Raw genomic sequence first — 27,322 nt, forward strand, 5'->3', positions numbered from 1 at the left:
GTTGCAGTACCAGGGAAATATCCATATGGACCAAGAGCTCTTCCTGTCCAGACCAGCACATAAATGCAGCTCTGTTTTCTTTCCTGTCCTGAAATTTTTCATCTAGAATGAATGATCATAGCTTTTACATGGACAGTTGGTCTTTGCATTTGCTTTAGCAGCTCCTGGACCTTTTTCATAAATAAGATTAGTATTGCTAGATAAAGCGCTTGCTGATGGTCAGATAGAAGAGGTAGACCTCGCCAAAGGATGGTGACTGAGTGTACTCACATGCATAAATCAGTGCAAATTGCTGCTGTTATCTATGCTGTTATCTATCCTGAGGATGGTTTGCTGATCTCAGTACAACTTCTGTTGGATAACTCTCTGCAGCAAAATAGCCACAATCATAACTTGCCCTTACTATTTTCTTCATTGTAATTCCTCAGAGAGTATCCAAGGATTGCTAGGACATACATATGCCCCTTATATCTCACCAATCCTTCTGAGCTCAGCTGAACCTCAACCTCAGGCTCAAAGTGGTGAAAAGTCAACACTGGATGCAGTAAGACCCAAAATGATGACACCGATTGATTTAATGGAACAGTTCATGCTGATGAGAACATGAGTTCTGTGAGCTTTTGTCACAAGTACATCAAAAACTATGATTTGATTTGACAGGACCTAGGACTCAGCTGCAGACCTGTATCGCCATCCTGTCTGTATGATTTCATCATGGCCGTTGGATTGTCCCAAGGTGTGCAGAGGGTTAACATCTGCTCAGATACTAAAACTGTGCCATAGCTGGAGCGGGGAAGGGGTACTGTGTCTCGATCATTACAGCCAAAGTAATTTAATGAGTGTACCTCTTAGCCTACCAGGTCAAGGTTGAAATATGTTGATGAAGCAAAACAAATGTACATACCGCAGTGTATGCCCGGAGATACCTGTCCCATCCTGCCATCTTTAACATGTATAATATACAAAACAGAGATCGATATTTGCATATGCACTTACAGTCTACTTCAATTGCTAAAAATTGCTAGAGAACAACATGGCTTTCTGCATGTCCACATAATTCCAAAAAAATAGTTATATTTTACTGAACTTTTAATATTTATGTTATCAATCAGGTCTTCAGACCCTTTCCTGTATTGTATGCTTTTTTTCATGAGGCTCTTGTTTCCCCTTATTATACAGCAGATACTAATGACACTGATGATGTAGATGCTGCATTTTAAGCAGCTTGGTTGTGCTGGAGCTCACAAGTGCTGTGCAGCTACCAAATGGGATTGTGAAGGTGAATGGATGAAAAGCAGAGGTGGCAGTTTTCCATTCAGTGCTGGTGATCAGATACTGATTTGCGGTAGGACAGTCTTGGAAATAGCCTGGCAGACCATGGTGTTATTTAATTTTCAGGTTTTAGTAAATGCAGTCTCCTGATATCACCTTTCTTAGCATGCCTCCAGATTCATTATTGTCACCATAAGAATTTGTTTGTGAAAGGAGCTTTCTTATCTTTGCATTTAACACTGTCTTTCAGTCAAACTTGGACAGAATAGTTTGTAAAATCACTTGTGGTGGAAGAGAACAGAAGCCTAACAGACATCAAGAGACTCCTAGTTACTTGGTCATGGCCAAGTTTCAAATCTTTAAGAGCTGACAGAAGGCTCGGTTCTTAGGCGTGCCCGTGTCCCTTACACATGGGTGTTAGTGTATGAAGTACAGGTCTGAGCACTGAGGCTATCCCTGAATTTCCGTAAGATCACAAAAAGGACTCTAAATAATATGCCTCTTCGGAAAACCATGTGAGAAAATTTAAACCATTCAAACTTAATCCAACACTGAAATTGGCTCTGTTTTGAGGAAGGCGTTAGATCAGATGGCTTTCAGAGGTCCCTTCCAACCAAGATGACACTATAATTCTGTGATTTAAAAATATGTTTCAGCCTAAAGCTCTTTCACAAAGCTGGGGGTGGAGAGGCAATGTATATCTTTTCTCTTCAGTTTCTCTTCATATTATTTCTTAAAAATGAGAAAGAAAAGAGATTTTGGAAGATGCTTTTATTTTAATATTAGGGAAGCTGGAAAGCATTTCATTTTTAATGCTAGACTTGGAAGATACTGAACATTTGGGTAAAGAAAACATAATTTTATTTTTAGTTGAAAAGAACTTTGTACTTTTACAAGATGTATGAGTTCAGCAGAAATACTTGCTGAATAGTTCACAGCAGAGGAAGTTCCTATAGTTGAGGTTACTAATCTCATATATCGGATATGCCTTGGCAGATCTCTCCAGAGAAGCCACTAATTTTGAAATATATTAAAGAGACCTTGAGTCTTATGAAATGTAATGCTGCTTTTATATAAAATTGCATTTGTTGAACCAGTGTGGATATTAAGAAGCAAGGCCTACAGAAGGTATGTTATAGATCTCACTTTGGAGTCATGAATGGAGCTACGTGCTAAGATACTGGATCTTCCACTCTGGATTTAAGACTAAAATTACATTTAAAAAAAGTAAGGGAGATAATTTTTAAATTGGTTTGGATTCCAATGTTAAACAGCCAAGATAGGCATCCAGGAGAGCAGCTGATGCCTGAAGCATGGATCATAAAGCAGCAAAATGCTGCTTTGATGTGAATGCAAAAATAGTAACTTAGCCTGGTACAGTATCACTTCTCGGGGAGATTCACTCTAGAAGTACCTTTTAGACCAGTTTCTCAATTGTATTCAGGCTAGTGATTCCTTGCTTGAACCTTTTGAATATATTACATTTGCTAGAAAAACAAAAATAAGTGCTTTATCAATGGCAACCATGATAAACTTGTATAAGAGATCTATTAGGTGTGTATTTCAGAAGATGAGCAAGAGCATGCAGTCGTGAAAGCAAATAGCAGGTGGAGTTAGAGTAAGTTTTTTACTCTTCAGCACCTCATAGCCCCTTTGATTGCTTCTACCCAGGACTATGATCACTACCTGGAAAACGTTGTAGAGCTTGTGATAGGCACACAGGAAGACAGGATTAAGGCCATTTATACAAATTCTGCATGTTTCCTTTTGCAGAGAGGTGGATCTCACAGGACCAGAGCATGGATTACCTTCGTTCAACTGAATTTTGCCTAACCGTAATTGTGCTAGTTTGGCAACAGAGCATTAAGTCTCAGACTCAGCAAGTGCCTCCTGCATGGGCACGTACATGTAAGCCAGGGACTTCCCTTGGGCTTGCGTGTGGTCATCATGGGAACTGTTGCTGCTGTTAAACAAAATTACTGAACTCAGAGGGAGCTTTCTTGTACATCACATTCACAGATCACTTCATCTATATAGTTGCCTTTCAGTGCTAAATAATTACTGAAAAAAGAGTTAACCTGAATTCAGCAAATCTAATTCCACGTATATTTATGCACAGGTATAAATTTGCTGTTCATGTATAAAAGGGGTTTTAGGTGGTGAAATATTTGTAGGATGAGGAATTAATTTTGCTGCAGGGTAGTGTAGTGAGCACAGTGCTTCATCTCATGATTTAGTATGTGGGGATTACTCAACAGCAAATATTTGCAGCATTGGCCCTGTAATTTTTTAGTATGAGAATACTGGGTCTCGTTCCCTGCTGATATGTTTGTGCAACTTGTCCTCTTCAGGAAAAGGTTCCTTCATTTTCAGGAGACAGTGATAGGGACAGTGTTAACAGTCTGGGAAATCATAATGTAAATGAAATATCTAAGGGTTTTTTTAGGAACGCTCAAGACTGGTGTTGATCTAAAGCCTTAGGTCTGGGGGGTTACGATGTGAGAGTTAAATTCCTATAACGCTGTCAGTCCTGGGCAAACCAAGGATATGGAGTCAACACATCACTTCCACGTGTACTGAAGTGTTGAGACCTTTATACTTGGTTTTTCTACATGTAAAATTACTATTATGTTATCTTTCTCCTACTTTTTGTTTTTGTCTGTTCAGACAACAATCATCACTTTGTGCTGTTGTCTCCTACACTGTCGTCTGAGCCTTAGATGGATCCTGTTGAAACTTTACCAATTAATAGCAGTCATTAGTCACTGTATGCCTGGTTTTGTCTTTTGCAGCTTTATCACACTTATGTGTGAGTTGTGTAATATTTATTGTGATTTTTATGCTGAGGACAATAGAAAACAGCAAGTAGAGAAACCCAGATTGACAAGGTATTTGCAGTGTTTTACTGGGCTTCGTATTGTCAGTAAAACTGTTTTCTTAGCTCTGCAGTTCAATCCCACCTGCATAGTAACTGGTTTTTCTGCTGTTGCCTCATGATTGGGCTGCTTCAAAAGTACTTGATGTTTACTGACTACTGTGTTGAATAATTTATTGAGTGATTACTAGACTGGATGTAATAAAGTCAATGTTGATTTACCGTTCCCTTAGCATAAAGTGGTAAATGATCACTGGATTTACTATGTCAAGAGATGCTCAGAATCAGGGTTCTGAACTGAAATGCTGGCTGGGTGGGAAATTATGGTTTGAATTTATATTATATTAAAAGGTTTGCTAATTTTTACCCACTTTTGAATGGTCTGAGTTACTTGTGCTATCAATAGAATGGAAAATTGTATAGTGAATACCTTATTTGAGAATAGCAAATAAATAATTCAGCAAATACTTCTCGACCAGCACTGCTGATGTCATGCTCCAGAGAGATGGATCAGTTATTTTAAAATAACTTTATTACATGATTAGCAGAGTCATTTTTTTGTGATTCGTCTTGCTAGTTGGTTTACTTCATATACTGATTCCTGAAGAAAAATGACTCTTCAGCCTACCCATCACTGAATTTTTAATAGTAAGATGACAATGACTAAAATTAAATTTTAATGTACTGCTGTATGTATCACCTTATCTTGGTATATCAGTGGTGAATAATGATCTTTGCTATAATACAATGGACTAGATTCTACAGATACTAGTTTTTTAGAATACCATCTCTGACCTTAGGAAGGTCTGAGCCCCAGGTTACAGGCTTCCCTTTCCTATCTGAAATATTTCTTCCTTTTTGCTATTAGTTTAGGTTGGTACCATGGACCGCTGCGTAGAGTATGTATATACTAGTCTGCTGGCATCATATGGTGCAGGTATTGCACCGCATTGTTTGGTTTTAATAAAATTCAAACTTTTGGGGTAAACTCAGGCATTTTTATTTTCAACTGCAAAGGAAGGGTGGAAATCCTGCTGGCCTTGCCAGCTAGATTCATACCTACTGAATGGATCAAACACTGTCTATATTGAGCTCGCATTCTGGAGCCGAACCAGCTCCTCTGATGGTGAAAGGCAATATCATGCTGTTAACTTGTTATTTTAATGTCAAATCTTGCAATATTTGATTTTTACCTTAAATCCTAGTTGTAAGCATAAAATAGTTCACTGAAATTCGGCAATTTTTATCCTGTATAGAAGCTTTTCCAAAAAAAGCTGGAAAATAATCATTAATTGCACTCTAGCTCAGAAATCAGAAGGAAAAGACAATCAGATTCATTAAAATAAAGGAGGTCTCTTTGCCTCTAAGATTATTTTGAGGGCTTTTAGCTTATGGTTTTTGTCTATGTGAGACCGGTGAAAGAACCCAACCCAGAGACATAAAGCTCCCAGAGACCTGCACATCAGTAGTTGGAATGCTTTTCTCAGCTTTGTCTTCCCATATTGCATTGAAGAGTTCAAATCTTGCCTGAAGTAGACATGTTTGTGTGCATGGGAAGCCTACAGGTAGCACGTTTTAATGGGTGAAGTTAAAGATAAAATACACAAAAAACACATAAAAAAGAGTTTAGACACCCATCATTACCTCTTGCAGAGGGATTTTTGAAATCACCGCTGGCTGAATTGGAAGAAATTATCAGCATTTCCAAAGCAATAGCTTATTTTGTGGTGGTGAGCATCAAAGAAAAGCCCAAATAAATTAGCCTACCATAACGCACAGCGTTCCTTTCTCATTATGTGCTTTTTATTCCTCATGTGTCAGTACTATGGTCTCCTTGTCAGTGATCCCCCATTTTTTACTTACACATCCTATACACGGAATTTCTAGGATGCTATCAAACATGCCAAGCAGAAGTGGTTTATTGCATTGCAAGTACCTGTTTATGCAGAAGAGATGTGATCTCTATCTCTCTGGCAAATATGGAGAAGAATGCAAATGTGTTCCCTTGCCACAACAGTTTGACTCTCATGTAAAACCTTCTTAGAACAAACAAAAAAACCCTCACAAATAAAATTATGGTCTTTCCTGAAACCAGAGTTCTGGGTATTTGTTAAGAATTCAGCAATGACTAGACAGGCAGTCTTTTCTTGGTGAAGATAACTAGATTATCAGGATCCTTTCCTGACTACTTCAAATGTAAGTGGAAAGACTGACTCAGCTGAGAAGGACGTTTCAAACTGTGTTTTCTTTTTCTAGCTGTTGGCTACAGTAGCTCCATTTCCCATTCATCTGGATTTTTTTAGGTGTTTCTTGCAAAGCATGTACGTGCTCCAAGCCTCATTGTTTATTTTTCGATCATTCTTCTTTTACCTACATTTCACAGAGGTCCGTTTTCTACTTTCCTCTCACATCCTTCTTTAACAGGTTATTTTTCTTTTTCTCTCTGTGACTTTTTTTTTCTTAGTTTTTTCTAATTTCCTCTTCTTTTTTTTTTTTCCCCACCCAAAATCTATTTAGATGGGAAGACAGTATGTTACTGACTTGCATGCTCTCAGTAGCATTGCAAAATGGATAAAGTCCACAGACCTCTGGCACTGCTAGGGTTATACTGCTATAGGAGGCATAAGTGTAATGCTTGTGTGCTCTGGGGGAGCTCTAGGGTTGGGGAGAGATTATTAAAAAGAACGGGAGGTACAAAAAGCAAGTATACCAAAAGAAAAGCTGAGTCTCTAGTGGTGCTTTGAATTTCCTTTCATCTCCTCATGTTTGATTAGGAAACAAGTACTCTTCAGTGATAATATTAGGACAAATGGTTTGCAGTTCCAAAAGGGATGGGCAAAAAAGGTTTGTAAAACTGCTTTTAGTGAAATTGTTTAAATTCTGAAGAAAATACCATTAAAAAAAGCTTTTTTCTAAAAAAAAAAAAACAAAAACAAACCAAAAACAAAAAACCCAAAACAAAAAACCAACAAACACACACAACTATATAGCAATGAATAATTGAGAAAATTGGGGAGTTTTGTTACTAAATAGCAGTGCTTTTTGTTTTCACTGCACTTCGTTACGTTTTTATTCTACATCTCATATCAGTTTATATTATTTCCTACTACACAAGGAAGAAGGTATATTTAATGCTTATTGCCACTGCTGGCTCTGTGCAGTGTCAGGACAGATGACAGCAAGCCTTAAAAGCTTTCTGCAACCCAACTGATAGAGCTCAAAATAGCTAGTATGCTGTTTTTATCTGGTATGACAACATAACATATTATTTTACTTTTGCTCAAAGGTTTGTACTTATTTTTAAATCACTTTCTGAAGTGCCACCTTGTTCCACTTTGTGGTGTATAAATCATCTTATCCTTCTTTTTATGGGAAAGTAATTTTCAGTTTAATTTTCTCTCCTGTAAAATGGGGATAACAGTGTTCACAAACTCCCTCAGGTCTACATGGGGTCAATTGTGCTTTTGTCTCCCTTCTCTCGTGCCAGAAAGTTTTTCTAGTTATCCCTCGAAACATTTCTTTCTTTTCTGAGCGCTGCTGTTCCAACTCTTAGCCTGGCCTGTGCATCATTTCAGGCCACAGACTCTTTTGATACCCTGCAAGAGATGTGCTGGAAATTTGGGTACTTGTGTGGAGACAGAAAAGAATAAAGATTACCTTCTTTCTGTCTTCTCCCCAAGGCTCTTTCATTAATATTCCTATGATACAGCTTATTTAGCATATTCATGGCTTTAGGCTCCTTGTGTCCGTTATAGCCTTCTAAAGACAGTGATAAAACTTTATACGTTGTATTATGAGAAACATTACATGCCTGGTTATTTTAGCAGGTTCAGAATGGATTTTGTTTTGTGAGCATTCTATAAAGATCACAACTGATACCACAGGAATGGGATACTTGAATTGACAAACACTGCCAACATCCAGTAGTTATTCTTGGATTTACAGGGTCTCTTCTTGAAAACTGTGTCTTGCAGGGCATACCTTCCCCAGAGGAGTGGCTGTTTCTTTCTCTAAAGTAACTTGACATAATGGCACAGGTGTTAGCAATTGGTCAGGGGCCTTGATACCAGCCTCTTGGCTTTAAAAGGACTCCCAGGCTGAAAGAGCAGAAGATTTTTTATTATTTTTTTTTTTTTTTTTTTAAATTTTGCCACAGTCAGGGATGTGTCAGGAGACGCACGTGCAGAATGGCTCTGTGGAGTTAGGAAATACTCCCCTAGAGACAAGGCAGAGCTTCCCGTTGTTAATTTGTCAGAGCTGCTTGATCGTTCATTAGACAGGAAATCAAAGGCATATTAAGAAGTACAGTAGGAACATGCCTGTGCTGTCCTGGCTGACAGGAGGAAAGACCAGATGACTCCGTTCCAATGAAGTTTTCTTTTGTGTTCCTTGTCTTCAGATTGGGTTGAGACCATTTAAAAACGTGTCTACATGGCGCACGGTTCAGCAGGGCTCTGTTCACAAGGAGAGTTTATTGGCACCACAGTGAACTCAAAACCAGCAAAACAGCCTAACTCTCATAAACAGCAAAACCCTATGTGAAGGATTTAACTTTAAATAGCACCAAAAACCATTTCGCTTTGACCACTCCAACTCAGCTTGGATTGCTCTTGTGAACCTTTAGGTTTGTCCATCCTAAACTTTCTAATTGTGTAGCCTCCCGTATTGTAACTAACACCGTTGCTGTACTCTTGCTAGCAATAGTGATTTTAGCATTAGCAAAGACAAGCTGCCAACATGTTATTGCATTATAGTGACCATAAAGTGTATGCCTCCCTTGAGGAGCATTAGGCAGTGCATCATTTCAAGTAGCAATGGCTGAATACTCAATAGAAATACTCCAACTGGACCAAACAACCTTGACTTTAAAAGAAAAAACATCAGTATTTCTATGTGACTGAAGTCCAGTAATGAGTAGTATTTGTCAAAATTATTTAAATTTATAAACTGTATTTTCTGAAGGGTAACTTTCTGGCTTACTTCTCTGTTGAAGGATTTAAATTGCTAAATACTGCTGGGGAAGGCTGTAAATTGGGGACACAGAACCTGGAACTTGCACATGGAAGGATAATCATAGTAAGTGATGAGTAAAGTAATTAAATGAAAGTTCCTGACCTGGTGGTGACAGCCTGGGTCTGATCATAGGTCATGCAATACTTTCACATTTTTTTTTATACATCTCTAGTAGCAGTAATGAGATTCTTATTGATTTTTTAAGGTGCTTTGTAATCTAGTCATTTGGAGGTGTTTAGTATTTCGAAGAGGAACTAGTTCAAATAATTTCTATCAAAATCATATTTGGTAGCAAAGCGGGGTGATTTGCTACAAGAAATTCTTCATTAAAATACCTGCTCTGAAGGAGAAATTAAAAGAAATACTTCCATTCTTTTGGTGTTACTGTAGTTGTGTCATATGGGAGCTGTAGTTCAAGAACATACAGAACATGCTCCACTTCTCTCTCCCCATCTTTTCCACTGCCTTTCATTCCCTCCTTTGTTTTTTTGCATGTCCTAATCACTTTACACCTTTTCTCCTAATCTCCAACATACCTGGAAAAGATTAAGCTGATGGCCTTTTTTTGACAATCACCTGTTTTTAACTTGGTTTCCTGCCCCACAGTCCCCTCCCATGCACCAGTCCTTCACGGCTGTTGCAGGACACATTTCTGGTGACAGCACCAATTCTGCAAAACTGGTGTCTGGTAGCAGCAGACACCACCGCGATGATAAAGAAAGGCACCCTGAATAGAATCACAAAACCAGGGTTCATTGTATGAAGATCCATTGAGTTCTTTAAACTGTGATAGAACATACTGTACAAAACAGGATCACTGCCAAGTATTTATAGGCAATGCATTGCCCATTCCTGCTCATACAATTAAGGTACCTGAGTTTCAATAGTCACAGCTGTATAAAGCAGCTTTCTGATCCTACCTAGGTCAGCGTGAAATAAGACTGCATTCATTGCTAGTTTAGAAATTGTGCGCTTTTTTTTTTTTTTTTTTTCCCCTGACATGAAGAAATGAGAAATTGAACACAATGTGTTCCATTTTGGAAATACAGAGACTCCTTTTAAATTCCATCCAGGATAGCGAGGACTCAATACATCCATTACAATCCAAACCTTAAAAATGATTAGATGAAACTCTTCAAGCACTAGCTTTGGATAAAGCTTTGGATTTAGCCAGCATGATAAAAATACCTGAGTATTTTGGAAAGAATCCCAAACTGGGGCTGTTGTCATAAAAACTATGCCTAGTTTTAGCTCTTCTTCCACATCATCTGGGAAAACCTGCTGGATTTTAGCATGTTCTGGGATTCTTTAGTCTGTTGCTGAAAAGTATTCTCCTTCTTTTAGCTGCGCTCTCCAACATAACTTCAGCATAGTGCCGTTGATTCTCTACTTGAGTATTATCCCGCTGGAAGAAATGCTGCTCTTTCCTTTCCCTGCCACACAAACACTGAAGATCTGTTCGGCCTTCAGTGTTTCAGAAGTAAAAGCACTGTCATTCTCAGTGTCCCCTGGATTTCTGCACTGCTAAAAAATTCTTCATTCCTCATCAGTTTTGAAGTAAATCGAGTATTTTCTTGTCTCTCTAAATGCCGCTGGACTATGGATCTCGCCTTGCCAAGATATGCAGTAGAAACTTTACCCCATTGCTTTCTATACAGTAACTTTGCAGGAATTGCACTGACGAGCCCCTTTCCAATTTTCCCTCTTTACGTTTCTGCTTTATGGTATTCACTTACATGAACCATGTAAGCGTAGGAATGACAGCATGTAAAGACAAAGTAACATTGATAAGGTATCAGTAACCTCAGTGTTGCCAGAATATCCCGAAGAATCACATTTAATAAATCTTTGTTCTTTTCTAGTGTTTTTTTTACTCAAGAATCCTGGCAAGATTGGTCAATATTAAATAATCTGGGTTGGTTTTTTTTTTGGTAACACTTCTTCCACAACAAGCTAAATTAGCTATAATTCTATAAAGTTTAGCAAAGGACAAAAGGAGCTTCAGACACGTTTACAGCAAGGTAGCAGTATGGCCAAAAATTAATTCCAAGTTTGCCAATCCTCTGCTCCTTGCTGCCCTGGTTCATGCGCCCCATCCTGAGCTTTGACCTCTCTTCCATGCCTCCCTTTTTAAAAAGCAGAAAATACTTTTAATGCAGTCATTTCCCATTTCAAGGAGTGAGTCTCTTTAGATTTACTCATGTGTTACTTTAACAGGGAGGAAATACATTGTGCTTGTTAAAGGGAGAGCCTTGTAGTCAGGATTTTGAGGCTGTAACTGTAGCCTTAGCTTCATGTTGATTTGGTTTTCTCCACCTGTAAAATGGAGTGATACTTAGTGATCCTTGTCACAGAGTGTTACTAAGCCACTTAAATGTATGGGAAATACCCTGAAATCTTAAGACAGGTGCAAATGATTAATTCATTATTAAATCCATCATCCCACCAAATCGTCTCTTTGGAAGAGCCTTAATCTTATGTTTTATTAATATAAAAGCAATTACATTGCTGGCTTATCAGCCACATGAATGGAATCTTTCTTTTTCATTCTTTCTTGCAGTGCGGATGGGCCTTCTTCTGAAATCATGCAGATTGATTTTGAAATTGAAGACCTAACTGACCTACCTGGGACCCAGCTTATCACGTGGCAGGTAGAATATCCTGGAGATACGACGTCTGATCTAGGAATCTCCAAGATCTACGTAAGCCAGAAGGACCTGGTAGGAGTTCTCCCTTTAGCTATGGTAAGAAATTGTCTGGCATTTTGCATGTTTTTAATATTGCTTTACAACTGTGGTGTCTGACAGATGCAAACGATCTACTGAAAGGGGTGGGGGGACAGAAAGGTTCAGCACCTTGAGATCCAGATACCAACTTCTGAAGTTTGCTTCATCCAGCGATGAAGCCGCATGAGGGGAAACCACGACTTCCCATGGAAGGCCGTGTCTTGCTCTCTTTGACCAATATATCAACTTCTTGGAGGCAGAAGCTGAGTTCACGGCATTTCCAGTGTTCAGAACTCACTTGTGTTGTTGCATTAACTGTTATACTTGGATACTCGGTTCAATGTGGTATATGTCTGTCGAATCACAAGTACTCTTACAGTTGCTCTAGTGTTTAAGGACTTCCTGAATCACAGTTTTTTTCAGTTTTTGAATTCAGACTGCATATTCATTTGGGAGTGAGAAGAGAAATAAAAGTCATGGTGTGAATTCTGAGTAATTTTTAATTACCTGGGGAACAAAATACAGTACGTAGCCAACTGTCTGTTCTGTGTAAACAAATTCAAACAGGTAGCCTCGCCATCACAGTACAAATTATAGGGCTTGAAAAATACCTGATCCTTTAACCTTGTTCTTACCTAAAACAACCTGTTAGATACCCAAATTCCAAGTGCAAACAGAAGTCTTGTGCGTTTCCTCTCCTCTCCCCTTCACATTTCTATATCGTTAGGGAAGAAGTATACTTGTCTAAGGTCTGGCTGTGCCCCTTTTTTGTTCTTAGACAAGCCATTAGAAAATATTGACACATTATTATTTAGCACTGCAAGAAAAACAAAAATCAATCTTGGAACATTTAAAAAAACATAACCTGGATGTTTGCCTAGTGGTAGCCAGTTAATTATGCCATTACTGAAGGCTGGAGGTGTTCACTTCCAGTCTCACAGAATGGCTATTAATGTTATTTACCAACTTCAGAACTACTCAGATGTCATCATTTTTTATTTCACAAAAATTATTTATCTTTTTTTTTTTTTTTTAATGATTCATGCTTTCATTACCAAGGTGTATATCACAGTTGAAATAGCTCCCCCCCCAACTGGTATTGTGGCCATCTAACAAAGTAGAGTTGTATAACTAATGCCTTTGTTTTGCATGACTGTTTTCATGGACCAGTTCCTGCTATTGAACCGTGGGTGATCTCTGCTGATTTGTTGATAAGAGAAGGGGCTCTCAGGTCTGCAGATGGGACCCTGATGTGCAGTCACATGAATTGTGGAGTACTGAGGTTAAGGCTGTAGAGGTGATCTGGTTCATGTAATCTGAGAAGTAGAGGGTTTATTTGCTCCATCTCTTAACAGGAAGCTAAAATATTTCTTTGCTAGTGGTTCCAATTGATGCAGAAAGCACTTGTTCTCATACATGCCCATGATCCATGATTGCTTTATTATCAAGTGATATAGTGACAAAAAATAGTTCATAAGAACAAAGATAGATTCTCCTGGAAGTTGCTACAAATCAACTCTCTTCATTTCTATTAAAAGATTAAAAAAACCCCCTTTTTCCAGAAGCACAAAATTCTATGCTCAAAGGTCATGTGAAGTCTATAAAGTTATCAGTAGGTGGCATTTTACAAGGCAACAGGTGTTGAGATAATGCGTAAGAGAGAAAGCAATGATAAATAGCAGGGCCCCCTAATTACTGGCAGGCTGGGAATAGTTTTAACCTTCTTTGCATTAACTGAAGTGTCAGGGAAGAAACTCTGGGGTATCACAAATCTCCAAATCTTTGTCATCCTTCACTTTGTGCTTAGGAGATGATGATCCAGGTGCAGACCTTTCAAGGTGTCTGACTTAGATTAGTTTGGTACCTCAGATTTCCCTCTGAGCTTAGAAAAGCCAGTTTGTAATTTACAAATTCATAATAAATAAGTAAATTTTACTCTTCCATTTAGGAAGAACCAGAATGAAAACAAAAGGTTATATTATTTCTCTGTTTTGGGAGACTGGGGTTAATTTGGGTTAGTTTTGCTGGGCTTCTTAGCAGAACATGTAATTTCATGTTTAGAAGCACCAAACAGAAATGCTGTTGAATATTTCAATTACAGGTTAATTTTTCAAAAGAACAATTTTACTGCTTTAACATTAGGCAGAGCTTTGTTTTTTTAATAGACTAGCGCATACCACCACTGCACCATCTTTGTTTTCTGTAGTCTTTTCTGATAGCTATTATGGATTTTTATATTACAAAGCAGAGATTGGCCAATTTAGAGCTTCCTGTTTTCTTTTTTTTGAGTTACAAAATGCTGCAATGGAAGGATTTAAGTGTATATATATCAGTGTAAGGACACGCTGGGAATGCTGTCTTCTGCTGAAGTTATTGGTACACTTGCTTCACTCATCTAACCTTTCTCCAGTGCTTTTTTTTTCCCTATAGCATATTAGCATTCCAGCTTTGAGACCCCTGCAGGTCCCCACACTAATCATGGCAACGCAAATTACAGTGGAGCACTCAAGGATATTGATGAGAAAATCTGTACAGTGTATTTTATGGATGTGTGGGTACCATAAAAGCTATTTCCGATACTTTAGTAACACCTTTTCTAATTTTAAGGTATAACAGAACTGTCTTGGTAAGCTGTGCATGGGACCCCAGCTGGCCCTTATTACCAGAATAGAAGACATTTAATTTGAGAACATTGTAAGAACCTGTGAGCACCTGTTTGGATATTTGCAATGCATGATCCTTTCCCTGAAGCCTGATGAAATAGAGGCAAAGATGTTTATCCAGGGTTATAAAAAATTATTGGCCTTTTACCACGATTGCTTTGAAGTGGCTCTTATAGCCACACGGCAATGTCTTGCCTTGTTGACAGAAAATCTGCTAAACCCTGTGCAGGAGACAGATATTTATATGGCATAATGTTCTTCACCAGCACAGTTTCTACTGTAATTTGTGCTTTTCTTGAATGGGCTCTATTCAGAATTTTCCCCATTCCCCTGCCAGTTTTCTCAGTGCAAGGTCTGTGTCTCCAGGTAGTGTGTGGCTAGGGAACTGGAGAAGAGGGCTCTTAAGAACATGTTGATTGGTACAGAAATTATAGAAACGGACAGTGCTCTATTCTGGGGGGAGAATTCTGGACAAGGAATGCCAAAGGATTGCTCCGTGTTAATAACTGGGGAAAAAAAAAAAATACAAACAAACCCAAGCCACAAGTAAATAGTGAAGAAGCAAAAGCCGTCTATGTTTGTTCTTTGTTGTCAACTAACATACATATTATTTCTCTTTAAACATCATTCTGTTAACGTTCACCTGTAATAGAGTATCCTTTGAGATAGAAACCCTAGAATCTCTTAAGACCTTTGAAATATGGTATTAAAAAGGCATATGGTCCATTTGTTCATTAACTGTCTTGAACATGCTGAACTGCTGAGGTTTTTTTTTTGTGGAGGACCTGCAATGTAGTGTGATAGCCAGTGAGAATAATATGACTGAATCTCCTAAAATGTGACATTATTTTTTATTGGCATCCTGAAGAATCAGCTTCCAAATCCTATTTTCCTTCTTTCTGGTGTTCTTCCTTATTTTATTTCACTCTCATTTTGTTAGGTGATGAATGGCACAGGTTTAATCACTCAAATTGTACATTTGCCACTATTGATTATTGTTGCTTTTTAAACAGTCTGTCACCTCTTTCATAATTGTGGTGTTCACCTTTTGTTGAACCTTAATGATTAGGTGAGGCTGAGAGACAGAAGAGTTCTGTAGCCATCTGTGTACATACAAGATAATCCCTACTGAGAAAGGCAGAGGGCAGATATGACATGCTGGTAAATAGATAAGTTGAAATCTGTTCTGCAAACAATAATGGTAAAAATGGTGAATAATAAAATACCTTGTCTGATTCTTAACTGAACCAACTCTGAATCTATAAATCATCTGTTTTACCTGTGTATCTGCCTTAAACCTATTCTATCTGTGCACTCCTTCTATTTAATAATATGATAAAGAATCAAGGAAAAAAAAAAAAAAACTGTTCAGAAATTTCACAGGGGGAGATGTTGGTCCCAGGGTTGATAAAACCATTATTAGAGTAGTCCTTTGAGTAGAAAATATACTATGCTAACTTTACTTTCTCCTAGAATACAGGAAAAAAATGTATGCAGGATATGCTTAGTGGCCTTTCAGAAATTTCTTGAAAAGGTTGCTGGTTGCAGACCTTCAATTTCTGATAAATTGTTGTCCACATATGTATTTTAAATTTCTAAATCAGCAAGTTAATATTGGATTCAGCCTGGCTCACAAAAATGTAGTTGTCCTGATATTCAAGACATTATTAGATTTAAAGTTATGGATGTGGGACAGATGTTTCGGGTGGTGGTAGGACATGTGAAGCTGATGAAGCAGCCAGGCAGTTGGATGATGAGCACCCTTTATATAGAAGTCTGTGAATCTGGATTGCTTTCTTGAGAGACTCTCCAGCCCTTATATATGAACTGATCTTATTGCCAGCTATAATAGTCTGCCTTACGTGGTCTGTAGGACAAGGAAACAGCAGAAGAGTTTTGCCTTCCGGAGCAAGAATCCTTGAGTCCTGCAGACTTGTAGTAACAGGGGCTGAGTAGCCCTGGATTACCTCATACCAATCATGCTGTTAATATTTTGAAGTTGATAATTCAGCTTTCTGCCCAGAGATGCAAACTTTCTGGCAGGCAGGACAGCTTGCCTGGCACTAGGGCTGGATTAGCAGGTTTCACCTTACCTGGGACTAGCAGGACAGGCTCCCTTCAGTCTTTATCAAGCTCAGCTCTGGACTGGGGCTTGGTGAGTTTTATGCCCATATGCCAATCTTTCCTTCTTACTGAATGCATTGGGACAGCCCTTAGGTATGTTTATAATCTAGTCAGCATCAACCTAAAATTAACTTTACTGTTAGAGAACTGAAATGGACAGGAAGAACAACAGGACTTGAAACTCGATTAATGGTACGGTGTTGAGGTTGCAGTCTGCTTGGCAGAGGCAAGGACTCCAAAGACAACCTTCCATCCCTCCCAGCCATATTTTAGTAGGCAAAGGTGAATGGTGAACAGTGAATTACAGACTTGTATCAGCAACTGAGCTTCCATTATCTCTCTGGTTTTGGCCCATTATTTATTATCCTCGAGCAGTGCAACATCAGCCTCCAAGACAGTCAAGTGAGGTGTGAGGCAGAGAGAGATTTAAATCAAATGTAGAAAAAAGCTCTGAGAGAGACTCCTGATTTATGACAGGCTTGAACAGAGTCAGTGACCAAAGCCCAGCTCATTACTTTGCAACAAACAGGTTGTAGTGAAGTCAAAGAATTACTCCTATTCATCTGACCCTACCAAGGAGTCCCGACTTGGTGAGCTGTCCCTGCTCTCAGAAACACACACTCAGCTCTGTTCCTGCAGGGAAAGGCTGCTTTGGTGCAAATCGAACTGACCTGTTTTTAAGCTGCGAAGGAAGGTGGTTTAAACAAACGTAGGTGAGCTGTTAGGAAGAAAGATCACATTATCCTTCAATGCAGGTGACTTACGAGGTTAGTAACCCCTGAACAGGTCACTGGTAGTGTTGGAGCAAAATAACCTTTTCAGCCAGCACAAGCATTTTTGCGGTCTTTGTGTCACCACAGCTGCCATTGTGTGAAACACAAGCAGAATATTTCTTTTACAAGGTCAGGTTAATAAGCTAGCTGTAAAAAGTAAATGTTGTCTTTATTTGGCAAACAGAAATATTTTATAATGCATAGTATGTAACCAACTTCGTATTTAAGATGATCTTTTGTTAAAAGGGCTGATGTGGTACATCCTAGCAGACACCAGAGTAACGCTGACTGTAAACCCATTCTCCCATTGCAGATGAACAGGCCCATTAGAGCCATTTTGGCTTGTGAGAAGTTGTATTTATGGCAGTCACACTGAATAAATTGTATCCAAAACCCAAACACCAGTTTGACGTTATATCTTTTAGATAATTTATTGTTTCAACTTGCTCCTGATGTTCTTTATAAAAATTTAAGGAAAATTTTGACAGGACGTAAACTTCTACATACCATTAGTGTAAGAAGCTGGATAAATAGACCAAATAAATAAATAAAATAAATTGCTGAAACGAAGAGGCTATTATATAGGAAGCTTTTCTGTAGTAAAATTATTTCTAATAATTACAGGAATCAGCTGTCATGGCAGTGCTAGTCACTACTGGATTTAAAAAATGCTTAGGTTATTAATGCCCTTATAAATACATGTATCTAAAACATTTAATTTTTAGCTAGTGCTGTTTATGTTCTGTTTGAGACTGAATAGGTAGCTCAGACTTAGCTACCAGAGTGCTCAGTGCTGCACAAACACATTTGTAATTACAGCCTCACCCTGAAGAACTCTGAAGCCAAACAGAAAAGACTAGTGATAAAAACATAAAAAATATCAGTCCCTTTCTGCAGAAGAGGGCTGGGGATGGGCAGGGTTCTGAAGTTCCTTTTTAAGTCAGCCAGACTGCCTTCTCCTAGACCAAGGTTTCAGCTTGGCTCTCTTTCCCTGTTACAGAAGATGTGATGGGGGGATCGTGGTCCCTGGAGCACAGATGTGCAAGTGCCGCCATTGTTGGAGCTTGCGGTCCACGCGTAGCTCTAAAGATGGCGTGGCTGTCCCTGCCTCTTCCTTGGGACCTCTTCTGCTCCGGTGCTTTGCCACTCCCCAGGTGGGCAGAGTGCTGCTGTTTTCTATCGGGAGGTGCTCAGGACTACAATGAGGGTCCATGCTGGGGTAGTGGGGTTGGATATTGGAGGCTGTTACAGCCTCCTCTCTACTGTCTGCTATCTAAGCTGACAATTAGGATGCTTTTGGATGCTATTTAATACTTTTCTGTGGGAGAGCTGAAATGTGAATCTCCATCCATGTGTATGATATAGATGAACAAACTGATTACAGGGGGGATCTGCTTTTGGTTGTGACTGGCCTGGGTTCTGCCTGGCAGCTGAGAAGAGCGGGATCACCTCAGCCAGAATCAACCGCCCTACTCAGCTTTAACGAGTTAATATTTCTAAACACTTCCACTGACAGTCAGCTTTATGAAAAAGAAAAAAGATGTCTAGAGAGTAGTTAGAAGCTTTTACCTTCCTAATTCATAGCTTTTAAATTGCAATTACAATATTCGGCAAGTTTTCAAATATTTAATTAAAATGTTACCCATTTCTGAAGAGGGACCTTTTAAATCAAAATGATTAGTGAATCACAGACAAAATCTAGTCATGGGAAAGGGAGAAGCCTTTGGATCATTGTCATTGCAAGCAACCATTTTCATAAGTATATCCTCTTGCTTCCTAAAATTAGTAGGTCAAGGTCTTATGATGTCATATCATAAAATAGACTTCCCATTCTCCCAGTAACATCTCTTGACAACTACCATTAATTCATCTTTCTTGAACACAGATATCCAAGATGACTGCAGGATACCAGATAATGTCCCTTGCCATTCTTGTCTAAGTGTTTACACCCTGGAAATGGTTTTTTCCTCCATCTCAAATGATACATGTATGGTTTTGGTTCTGATTCTTGGGGGGGAGGTGGGGGGTGTGTTTGTTTGATTTGGGGATTGTTCTGTACAATGTCATAGATTCATCCTGAAACAATATTATAACCAGATCTTTCTTTTGCTCTGTTGTTTCAGGCTGAATACCTCTTAGCTGATGGCTGAAATTCTTGCTGTCAGTCCCCATGATTAAACTTTGCACTGTGTGTGACTGCATTTCATTCCATTTCTTTTTCCTGAATCATTGGTTTTATCTGGTGCTTCTTATTTAATAGTTCAAACTTCTGTATTGACAATGCCTCCCAAACTGATACTCTTAGCAAATTTTAGTAGTAGTCTGTTTCTTCTTGTTCCAGGGTCATTATTGACAGCAATTAAAAAAAATCTGTCCCTAGGCTAATTCCAGAATATTATTGTATCAGTCTAATTCTGGAATACTGCTGTATCAGCTCAGAGGAACAGGCTGTCTTGCTGTCGATCTCACAGCTTTACCTGGATCAAAAAGCCCGCTCTTTGGATTGGTTCTCTGTGGTTCAGGCAACTTCGACCAGAAGGACTTTGTATTCAAAAGCTCGTTAATCAGTCTTTATGCAATACATGAGTCAGATTAGATTCCGTTTCACATTCTAATAACTGTAATGAGCCTGTACAGCTAACAGAAGAAAATGTTCCATCCAGTAAACACATAATAATCTGTTATGCTTCAGAAACTAATTGAATCACAGGTATCTGAGGCTACATGACATTTTTCCTATACGTAGATGTTGATTATTTACGCTTTTGCAGAGCATGTGATATTGGCACCTATCTGTACCCAAGAGATGGACCAGACAGCCAAGTAGTCCAATCACATGTGGCAGTTCTGGTACTCCTCCGTGACTGTGTTCAAGAAGTGAATATACTCAGTTGTAAGGCAGCTAATGTAGAGGGTTTGTTTTCCAATTAAATTGCATGTTAAAAATGGCTTGGTTTGGTCTTCAACTTACTATTATTATCACTGTTATGCTAAACATTGGCCTTGCTCTGGCAGGCTTCTATTTTCTAACTACCGGCAAATTGACAAGATGTGTGAGTCACGAGCACATAGCATTTTGCTTTGTATACAGAAAATGAAATGAGAAAATAATACAGGCACTTGGCAATCAAAGATGCCTTATCTCCAGAAACCAACAAATGCCATATTCTTTGGATTTTGCCTTCCAGAATTAATGATGACCCTGGGGTTCTTAACATTTGAAATAACAAGCAATAGCTCTTTCCCTTTACAATTAGACATTTTGTTGACCTGTGGAGCATGCAATGAAACAGTAACCGTGTTCATTGAAACATCAGTGCAGACATTCTGCTACTTAAATTCCCAAGCAGGGAAAACCATCAAGCAGGTATTCCAGATTAATCCAATTCTTTTTTTCTGCCAGAGATTACTACAGGGTCATGGAAAAAGATCTTGGTGATGTTGTTGTGTTGAAGACAGGAGGTTTGTATCTGGAGCCGCAGTTGCGAGCTGACTAATACTGTAATCACCTGTAATAAGAGCAAGCAACAGTCACCCAGTTTTTGTCTGAGTGGGGGAATGAGTAATGAGGGCTTGGGCTGGCTGCTGGCGAAGCTGCTGACAGCCACACAATTTGATGTGAAACATCAAAAATTGGGTTCCCTAGAGAAGCAGGAACAAACACAAGGATGTTTTTCTTGTGAATTAAAGCCTAAGAAAAATGGCTTTGCATAACAGCTGCTGCTGTTCTTTCTTAAGTGCGAGTTACATTTGTTTTTCTTGATTAGGTGCATGCAGTTGAACTGGGTTGAGACAAGCCCAGTCCTTCAGCCCTGACAGTCTTTCTGTGTTGCTCTGAAGCTGCGTGATGCTATGAAGTGTAGAAGGACCAGGAACGCGTGGCAGATCTGAATTTAGAGCAAGTTTCACTCAGAACTGGTCCCTGCTTCAGTGGACACAAGATGTAGAAGTCCTGGCCTTTTTCCACACTGCTGTAGAGCCACTGGTATTAAAAATGTTATGAGTTTAAAACAGAAATAATTTGGTGGTGAATAGAGTTTCAGAATGAAGGTCTCATAAATATTTGATAATTTTTGTGCAGCCCGGTTTCAGCCAGCTGAAAGGGACCTCATCTTCAGTAGGCAATTGCTTTGAGTTATTTTAAAGTCAGGTTGTCTTAAGATGTCTCACACTGGGTGCCCAGAGTCACCAGTAATCACTGAAAATATTGCGTCACCTAATTTGTATTATTTTTTCAATACCTTTGTATCTTTATGTTAATCAGACTTGATTAATAGTAAAGAAATTTCAAAAAGTGTTTTGTTGAAATGGTGTTCAGGGATGGTGTTCGCTTACTTTTATTGAAAGATGGTCAGATTGGGTTTATAGAAAACAGATTACTGCCTTCTGTTCCTCTTTTGTTTCATGTCAAGCTTCATTCACAGGATTTTGTAACACAATGCTGCCGTTCAGTGTAGTAGTAAATATTGCAAAACAGTCTTTAATTTTGACTGCTAAATTGTTTTCACTGAAATACAAGAGATTACAGAAAGTTTTCTTCTATGCTCAGATTTGGCAAATCTGGTCACATCAGGATCCAGAGTTTACAGTGATTTAAGAACATTACTTCAAATATATATTAACTGAAGTGGTGTGTGTCCCATCCCTCTTTCCAGTCAGAGACTCTTTCTGAAGAGTTGTCAGAATCACAGAGCAGCTGAGGCTGAAGAGAGCTCCAGCTGTTAGCTAGTCCCGTGCCCTGCTCAGAGAGATGGTTGCTTTGGGCTCTGTCCCCTTGAGTCTGGAACACCTCCAAAGGTTGGAGATCCCACAGTCTCTCTGGGAAAACTATTCTGGTATTTGATCACTCTCATAGTAATTTGTTTTTCCATGTATCTAAATGGGATTTTCACATGTTCTGACTTCTGTCCTGTGCCTCTCATCCTGTTGCCGTTCAAGCCTGAGAACAGTCTGGCCTCATCTACCTCTGCATCCTCTAGTGAGGTAGCTGTAGAAAGCCGTAATGCCTCCCATTTGCCTTCTCTTAAGGCTGAATGGGCCCAGTTCTCTCCACCCCGCCGTGTACATCGTGTGCTCCAGCCCTCAACCAGCTTGGTGGCCCTGCACTGGCCTTGCTCCAGTGCGTCAGGAGCCTTGGCTTGAGCTACAGCCTCCGTTGGCTTCCCACCTCCTAATTGGTGTGCTTATGAAAAGATTTTTCCCTTTTGGCATAATGAAAGGGATGCTGCCTTAATTGGTTCCCTTCAGATTAGTCATTTGAATAAAACATAGCTGAAAAAGAAGCAGGAAATTTCTCCCTACTGAAATAGATCCATCACCACAGTGGTGCTGCTGGAGCAAAACAGGCGGCTATCACTCTTTTCAGCTTCCTGACATTATTTTTAGATGTGTTTTGTGATTTTTGAGGTACCGTTTGGGGGTCGGGGTCTTCCTTTTTTTAATTTTTTTTTTTTCCTTTGGAGGATTAAAGCTTTTAAAATTATTTATTTACAAGCCATGAAAATCTCTCCAAAATGGATTTTAACAAGTGTGTAATTGGATAATTTGACAACTGGTAAGCTGAAGCCCCAGAGATCAGGAATTACACTTCGCTACAGAATAGTCGTTCTTCATGTAGAATTAATTAGATTTCCTCTAGATTACAAGTAGTAAGAAGAGTAGTCAATTAAGAGAATTATTCTCTGACTTTTCCATCCTTCTTTTAATTGCCAGCCAGTGGTATTAATAATTCCTTTTTCTATGTGAGATGTCCTCAGAGGCAGGATGCCAGAAAGAGGATGAAGGACAATGGATTAAACACTGGCCCAGGGTTCAGAAGAAATGACCGCCGGCTTTGTGTGTGACTTTGACTCACCTTTAGAGGGACTGATTATCCGTTGGGCCTGAAAGCTGCTGGCTTCATGGGAGGCAGACAGCAAAACAAGGATGGGTTCCTGATCAGTGGAGGGTAAGGTTTTTCAGCGGCATTGCTAAGCCAAGCAACACTTATTCTTCCCCCACTCCACTCCTCGCTGGGTTAGTACAAATGCCTGTGCAGCTGCTGCGGAGCTGGGCTGAGGACCTGAGCTTGGCTAAAAATAACCTCTTTTTTGTTGGGTCATTCTGAACACAGCTCAGTTCCCCAGTTTGCTTCATCACCTGCCCATACAAAAGGAACAAGTAGCACAATCAAAGGAGTGGTTAAAAAAGTGGAGGCAGAAGGCACTTCAAGCAGCATGGCTCCTGAAATGCCAGCTTCAGGAGCAAATATTGGCAACAGCCTAAAAGGTCTGGAGGGAAGCTTAAACCTTTGTCATGCGTGGACACGGACAGCTGAACAGGGTGGAGAAGCACTCTGCTCTGGCCAGTCCTCTCCGGGAGCAGGGGCTGGGACACGCAGCGATGGAGGTGTCTCCTTTGTGGTGGTTTTGTTAGCTTTGTTTTGCGTTGTTTTGGGGCTGTGCAAAATGAATTTGATAAACTGGATTTACGTGCAGGATGTTTCTGAGCCTGAAAACATAGGTACAAAGGATCTTTGGTCTTTTATCTCCTCTTTCTCCTTTCTTTCACACTGGCTGTTGGATTGGCTTTCTGTGTGGGACAGCAAACAGCAAAGGAGGGGCTCAGAAGGGAAAATAATTTTGTTGAGACAGAAAGGGATAAAGCAGAGCAGACAACTGTGATTCAGATGGATGTCTGAGTCATACATTGTACCTCCTGAGGCTCTTTCTGATATAAGGCACCTTACACTGTACCTAGGGAGAAATTTAGTCTGTGGACTGAACAGAGGTATATTTTCAGGTGCTACTGAGGAGCCATATGAACACATGGCCTCCAGAAGAGTGGTCCTATTCACCTTGGGAGAAGGACAGTAAAGACTTGCCTAGATGACATTGGACCCAGATCACCTAGAATTAAAATCTCAGAATTTAATGTTTACTGAATGCAGAGAAAATAAATTTGTAAGAGGACATTTGTTGTTGGGTTTTTTTTTTTTTAAATTGTGACCTTCAAAGAGGGGATAAGGAGCAAAAGTAAAATAGGAAATCTGTATAGCTGAGATTTCAGAATACCTAATGTTGTTTTATAATCGCTGATGTCATTTCTAACTGTGAGGAGAATACAAAAACCGAACAACATCTAAATATGAAAAATGTTCATTTAAAAAAGCTTGACATTTAAAGAGAGTAAATTGTAGGCATATAAGAAATGTAAATGTGAAATAAAAAAAAAATCTGGTTCTTTTTCATACTACTTACTAGTAGCTCCATGATAAAATAACAGAATCACTACCCTGGAGTGGGATTCTGCAAAATTACTACCCTGGAGATACAGTAGTTACAGTTCAAAGTGACTTTTTTCTGCAATGCGAAACTTCTATTTCCTAAACCCGTCAGCTCCAAACAGAGTGAAAGTAAGTATTTAAACCACTCTGTACCTTACATGAAAATCAGTCCTGACAATTTGAAAATAGATTGCAGGACTTTCAAATGTTCAAACCATCAGTAAAAAACAGTAATTGTTAGAATATATAGAAAAGTAGTGCAGTTTCATAAAGAACGGCAATACCCTATAGTGATGTCTTTTCATTGTAATTCATACTAAAAATTCCAAATTCTGCTTGTAATATTTGTGAGGCCAATTACCTTTGAATTATAATATAATTCTCTCTGTTTCAGGGGAATAAAGGTGTGTCACTTTCATGTATGTATTTTCTCTTTGATCTTAAAAGATGTCAGAAAGTGGAGTTAAGTTTCCTTGTCATAACTGGTACAATCTAATGTATGTTTATAGCTCTTCGCTGATTTGGTGATAACAAGAACCACTAAAAAAGTAAAAAGCTTAGACATGAGGGGGAAAACAAAGCATTTCAACACTTAAAACAGAGAGGAAAAAAACCCGAACATATGTAAAAATATGTAAAAGTATACATCTAATTTTGTCATAAACAAAACCAGAAAAGAATGGATCTGTGTTGCAGCTGGCATATGAGAAAACCAAAGCTCTCTTACTTTGGGGACTTGGTTGAGCAGATGCTTAAGCTAGTATCAAATTTTGTAGTTAAGGGATATATTTTGTTCTATTGTCTTTTAAATGCTTTATTAATTTCTTATAGTAAGAAAATTAATTTTTTTAAACTAGGCTATCTGAAAAAATTCTCAGCTTTCTCTCTGTCCAGCCCCGGTCTATGTTCCACTCTATAGAAGGTCTGTAGAAGAAAGAAAAGTTATCTTCATTTCTAGTGTACCTTTTCCATATTAAACCAGGAAGATATACATAAAGAATGAGAAAGTGCATTGTTGGTATTTAGCCAGAATATAGATGGAATATTCTATGAGGTTGAAGGTGGTTCCTTTCCTTGCTTCTTTCCATGTGGATCCACATTTCTTTCCATGTGGCTCCACAGACTTATTAAATAGGATGATTTCTGAGGCAGAGACTCTTTAAATACATGAATGTATAGTGTCCATAACAGCATGGCTGTCATTTCAGTTGCATGTGCTGGGTTACAATATAATTCCAAGAATAATACGTGAGCAAGCTCAAGTAATGGGGAGTATCTGCCTGTGCAGTTCTTGCAAGGGGGCTTGGAGAAGTAACGTAGGACACTAATGATGAGACCTGGTGAACAGAACATGCTAGGATTCTGAGCAATAAATTTATATGAGGGGAAAAAGAAAAAAACAAAACAAAACAAAAGGCCAAACCTTCAGTTCTTCAAAATAGGTTCAGCTTTTTCTCATTGTCTGATGTGGAAATGTGACAGTATCCAGCCTGACATTTTGTTTTGTTTTGTTTTGCTTTTGAAAAATCCATGTGCTTGGATCACTCTGGTTGCCCTTATCCTGGTCCAACACACGGCTGTTCCGTATTGTCTGCTAGTATCTGCACTATGAAAGGAAAACATAACATGATTAGTCGTCAGGCAGAAATGTTACCTTTTTCATTTTAGGAGGAAGTTCTGCCAAGTTAGCCTGGTTTTGTGACATTTCTATTTAAAAGTTCAGTAAGATACAAAAAGAGAAAGGGTTTCCAGCTGGAAGAAATTATTCTTCTTCCAGGATAAACTCAGCCAAATTACTGGAGGCAGAGGAGAGCAGTGGTTCTGCAGTGCAGAATGAGATGCCAATTTCTGGCACCCCAGCAGCTGAGAATGAGGTTGAGCTTTGTAGAATCTGAGGTTTTGTTAATGTTTGGGACTGCAAATCATAAAGAACTGGCCTAATAACTGGAAAAGATTTGGAAACCCCTGCACAAAATCTTTTCCTTTCACTTCCGTGCATCCCAATTATCCAGATTAACAAAACAAGAGGAAGCATCATCTCTTAGGAGATGGAGGTGACAAATTTTACTGCCTTGTACATGTCTCTAATGGATTCTCAGTGCAGAAGACTTTAGAGATTAAGGTAAGAGGATATGCTTTTCTGTTCTCTTGATAAAATTGCACAGGGACATCAGTGAAGAATGTAGTCTGGAGAAACTTGGAAAATTCTAGAGTAAAGGAGGAACTGAAATAGTTTTTCTTGCATTTGCCTGGAGCTCTATCACCTTCCCCTGTCCTGTTAGAAGCAAAGTCTGAGTAAAACAGAAGCCAGCACTCTTCCAGAGACCTTGAGAGCTGACCTGATTTCATCACTGTAGTAAATTCCCTCTGGGCGTTGTGTAACCCAATAGCCAGGTTTTTTCTGCTTTTGTATTGCCAGCAAACCACCCCTTCATATGATTGCTACACGGAATGGCCCTGCATGCCCACATAAACAGCTGGGCAGTTATCACCTCTGCAACATCTGGCCGGCCAAGAAGTGCCCTTGCTCCTCTCTGAGCTGGGTTTCATCCAGTCCTGTCAAGAACAAGGTCGCCCACCTTGCTCTCTCCAGCGTACAGCAGGTGGTGGTG

The 27,322-nt window shown here is 39.1% G+C and overlaps 1 protein-coding gene across 3 annotated transcripts in view; it reads left to right on the plus strand.

The window, feature by feature from the left end:
- TMEM132D (transmembrane protein 132D) overlaps positions 1–27,322 on the plus strand; it is a 294,843-nt gene that overhangs the window by 157,866 nt on the left and 109,655 nt on the right. For all 3 annotated transcript variants that reach the window (XR_003399525.1, XM_026859666.1, XM_026859668.1), the window contains one exon: positions 11,721–11,904. Coding sequence is in view for 2 of the 3 variants with exons in the window: in XM_026859666.1 (XP_026715467.1) it covers positions 11,721–11,904 (184 nt within the window). In the remaining variant the exon portion in view is untranslated. The remainder of the gene's footprint in view (positions 1–11,720; positions 11,905–27,322) is intronic.

The sequence above is a fragment of the Athene cunicularia genome (assembly GCF_003259725.1).
Source record: "Athene cunicularia isolate RWA chromosome 15 unlocalized genomic scaffold, athCun1 chr15_part1, whole genome shotgun sequence".
Lineage (NCBI taxonomy): Eukaryota > Metazoa > Chordata > Aves > Strigiformes > Strigidae > Athene > Athene cunicularia.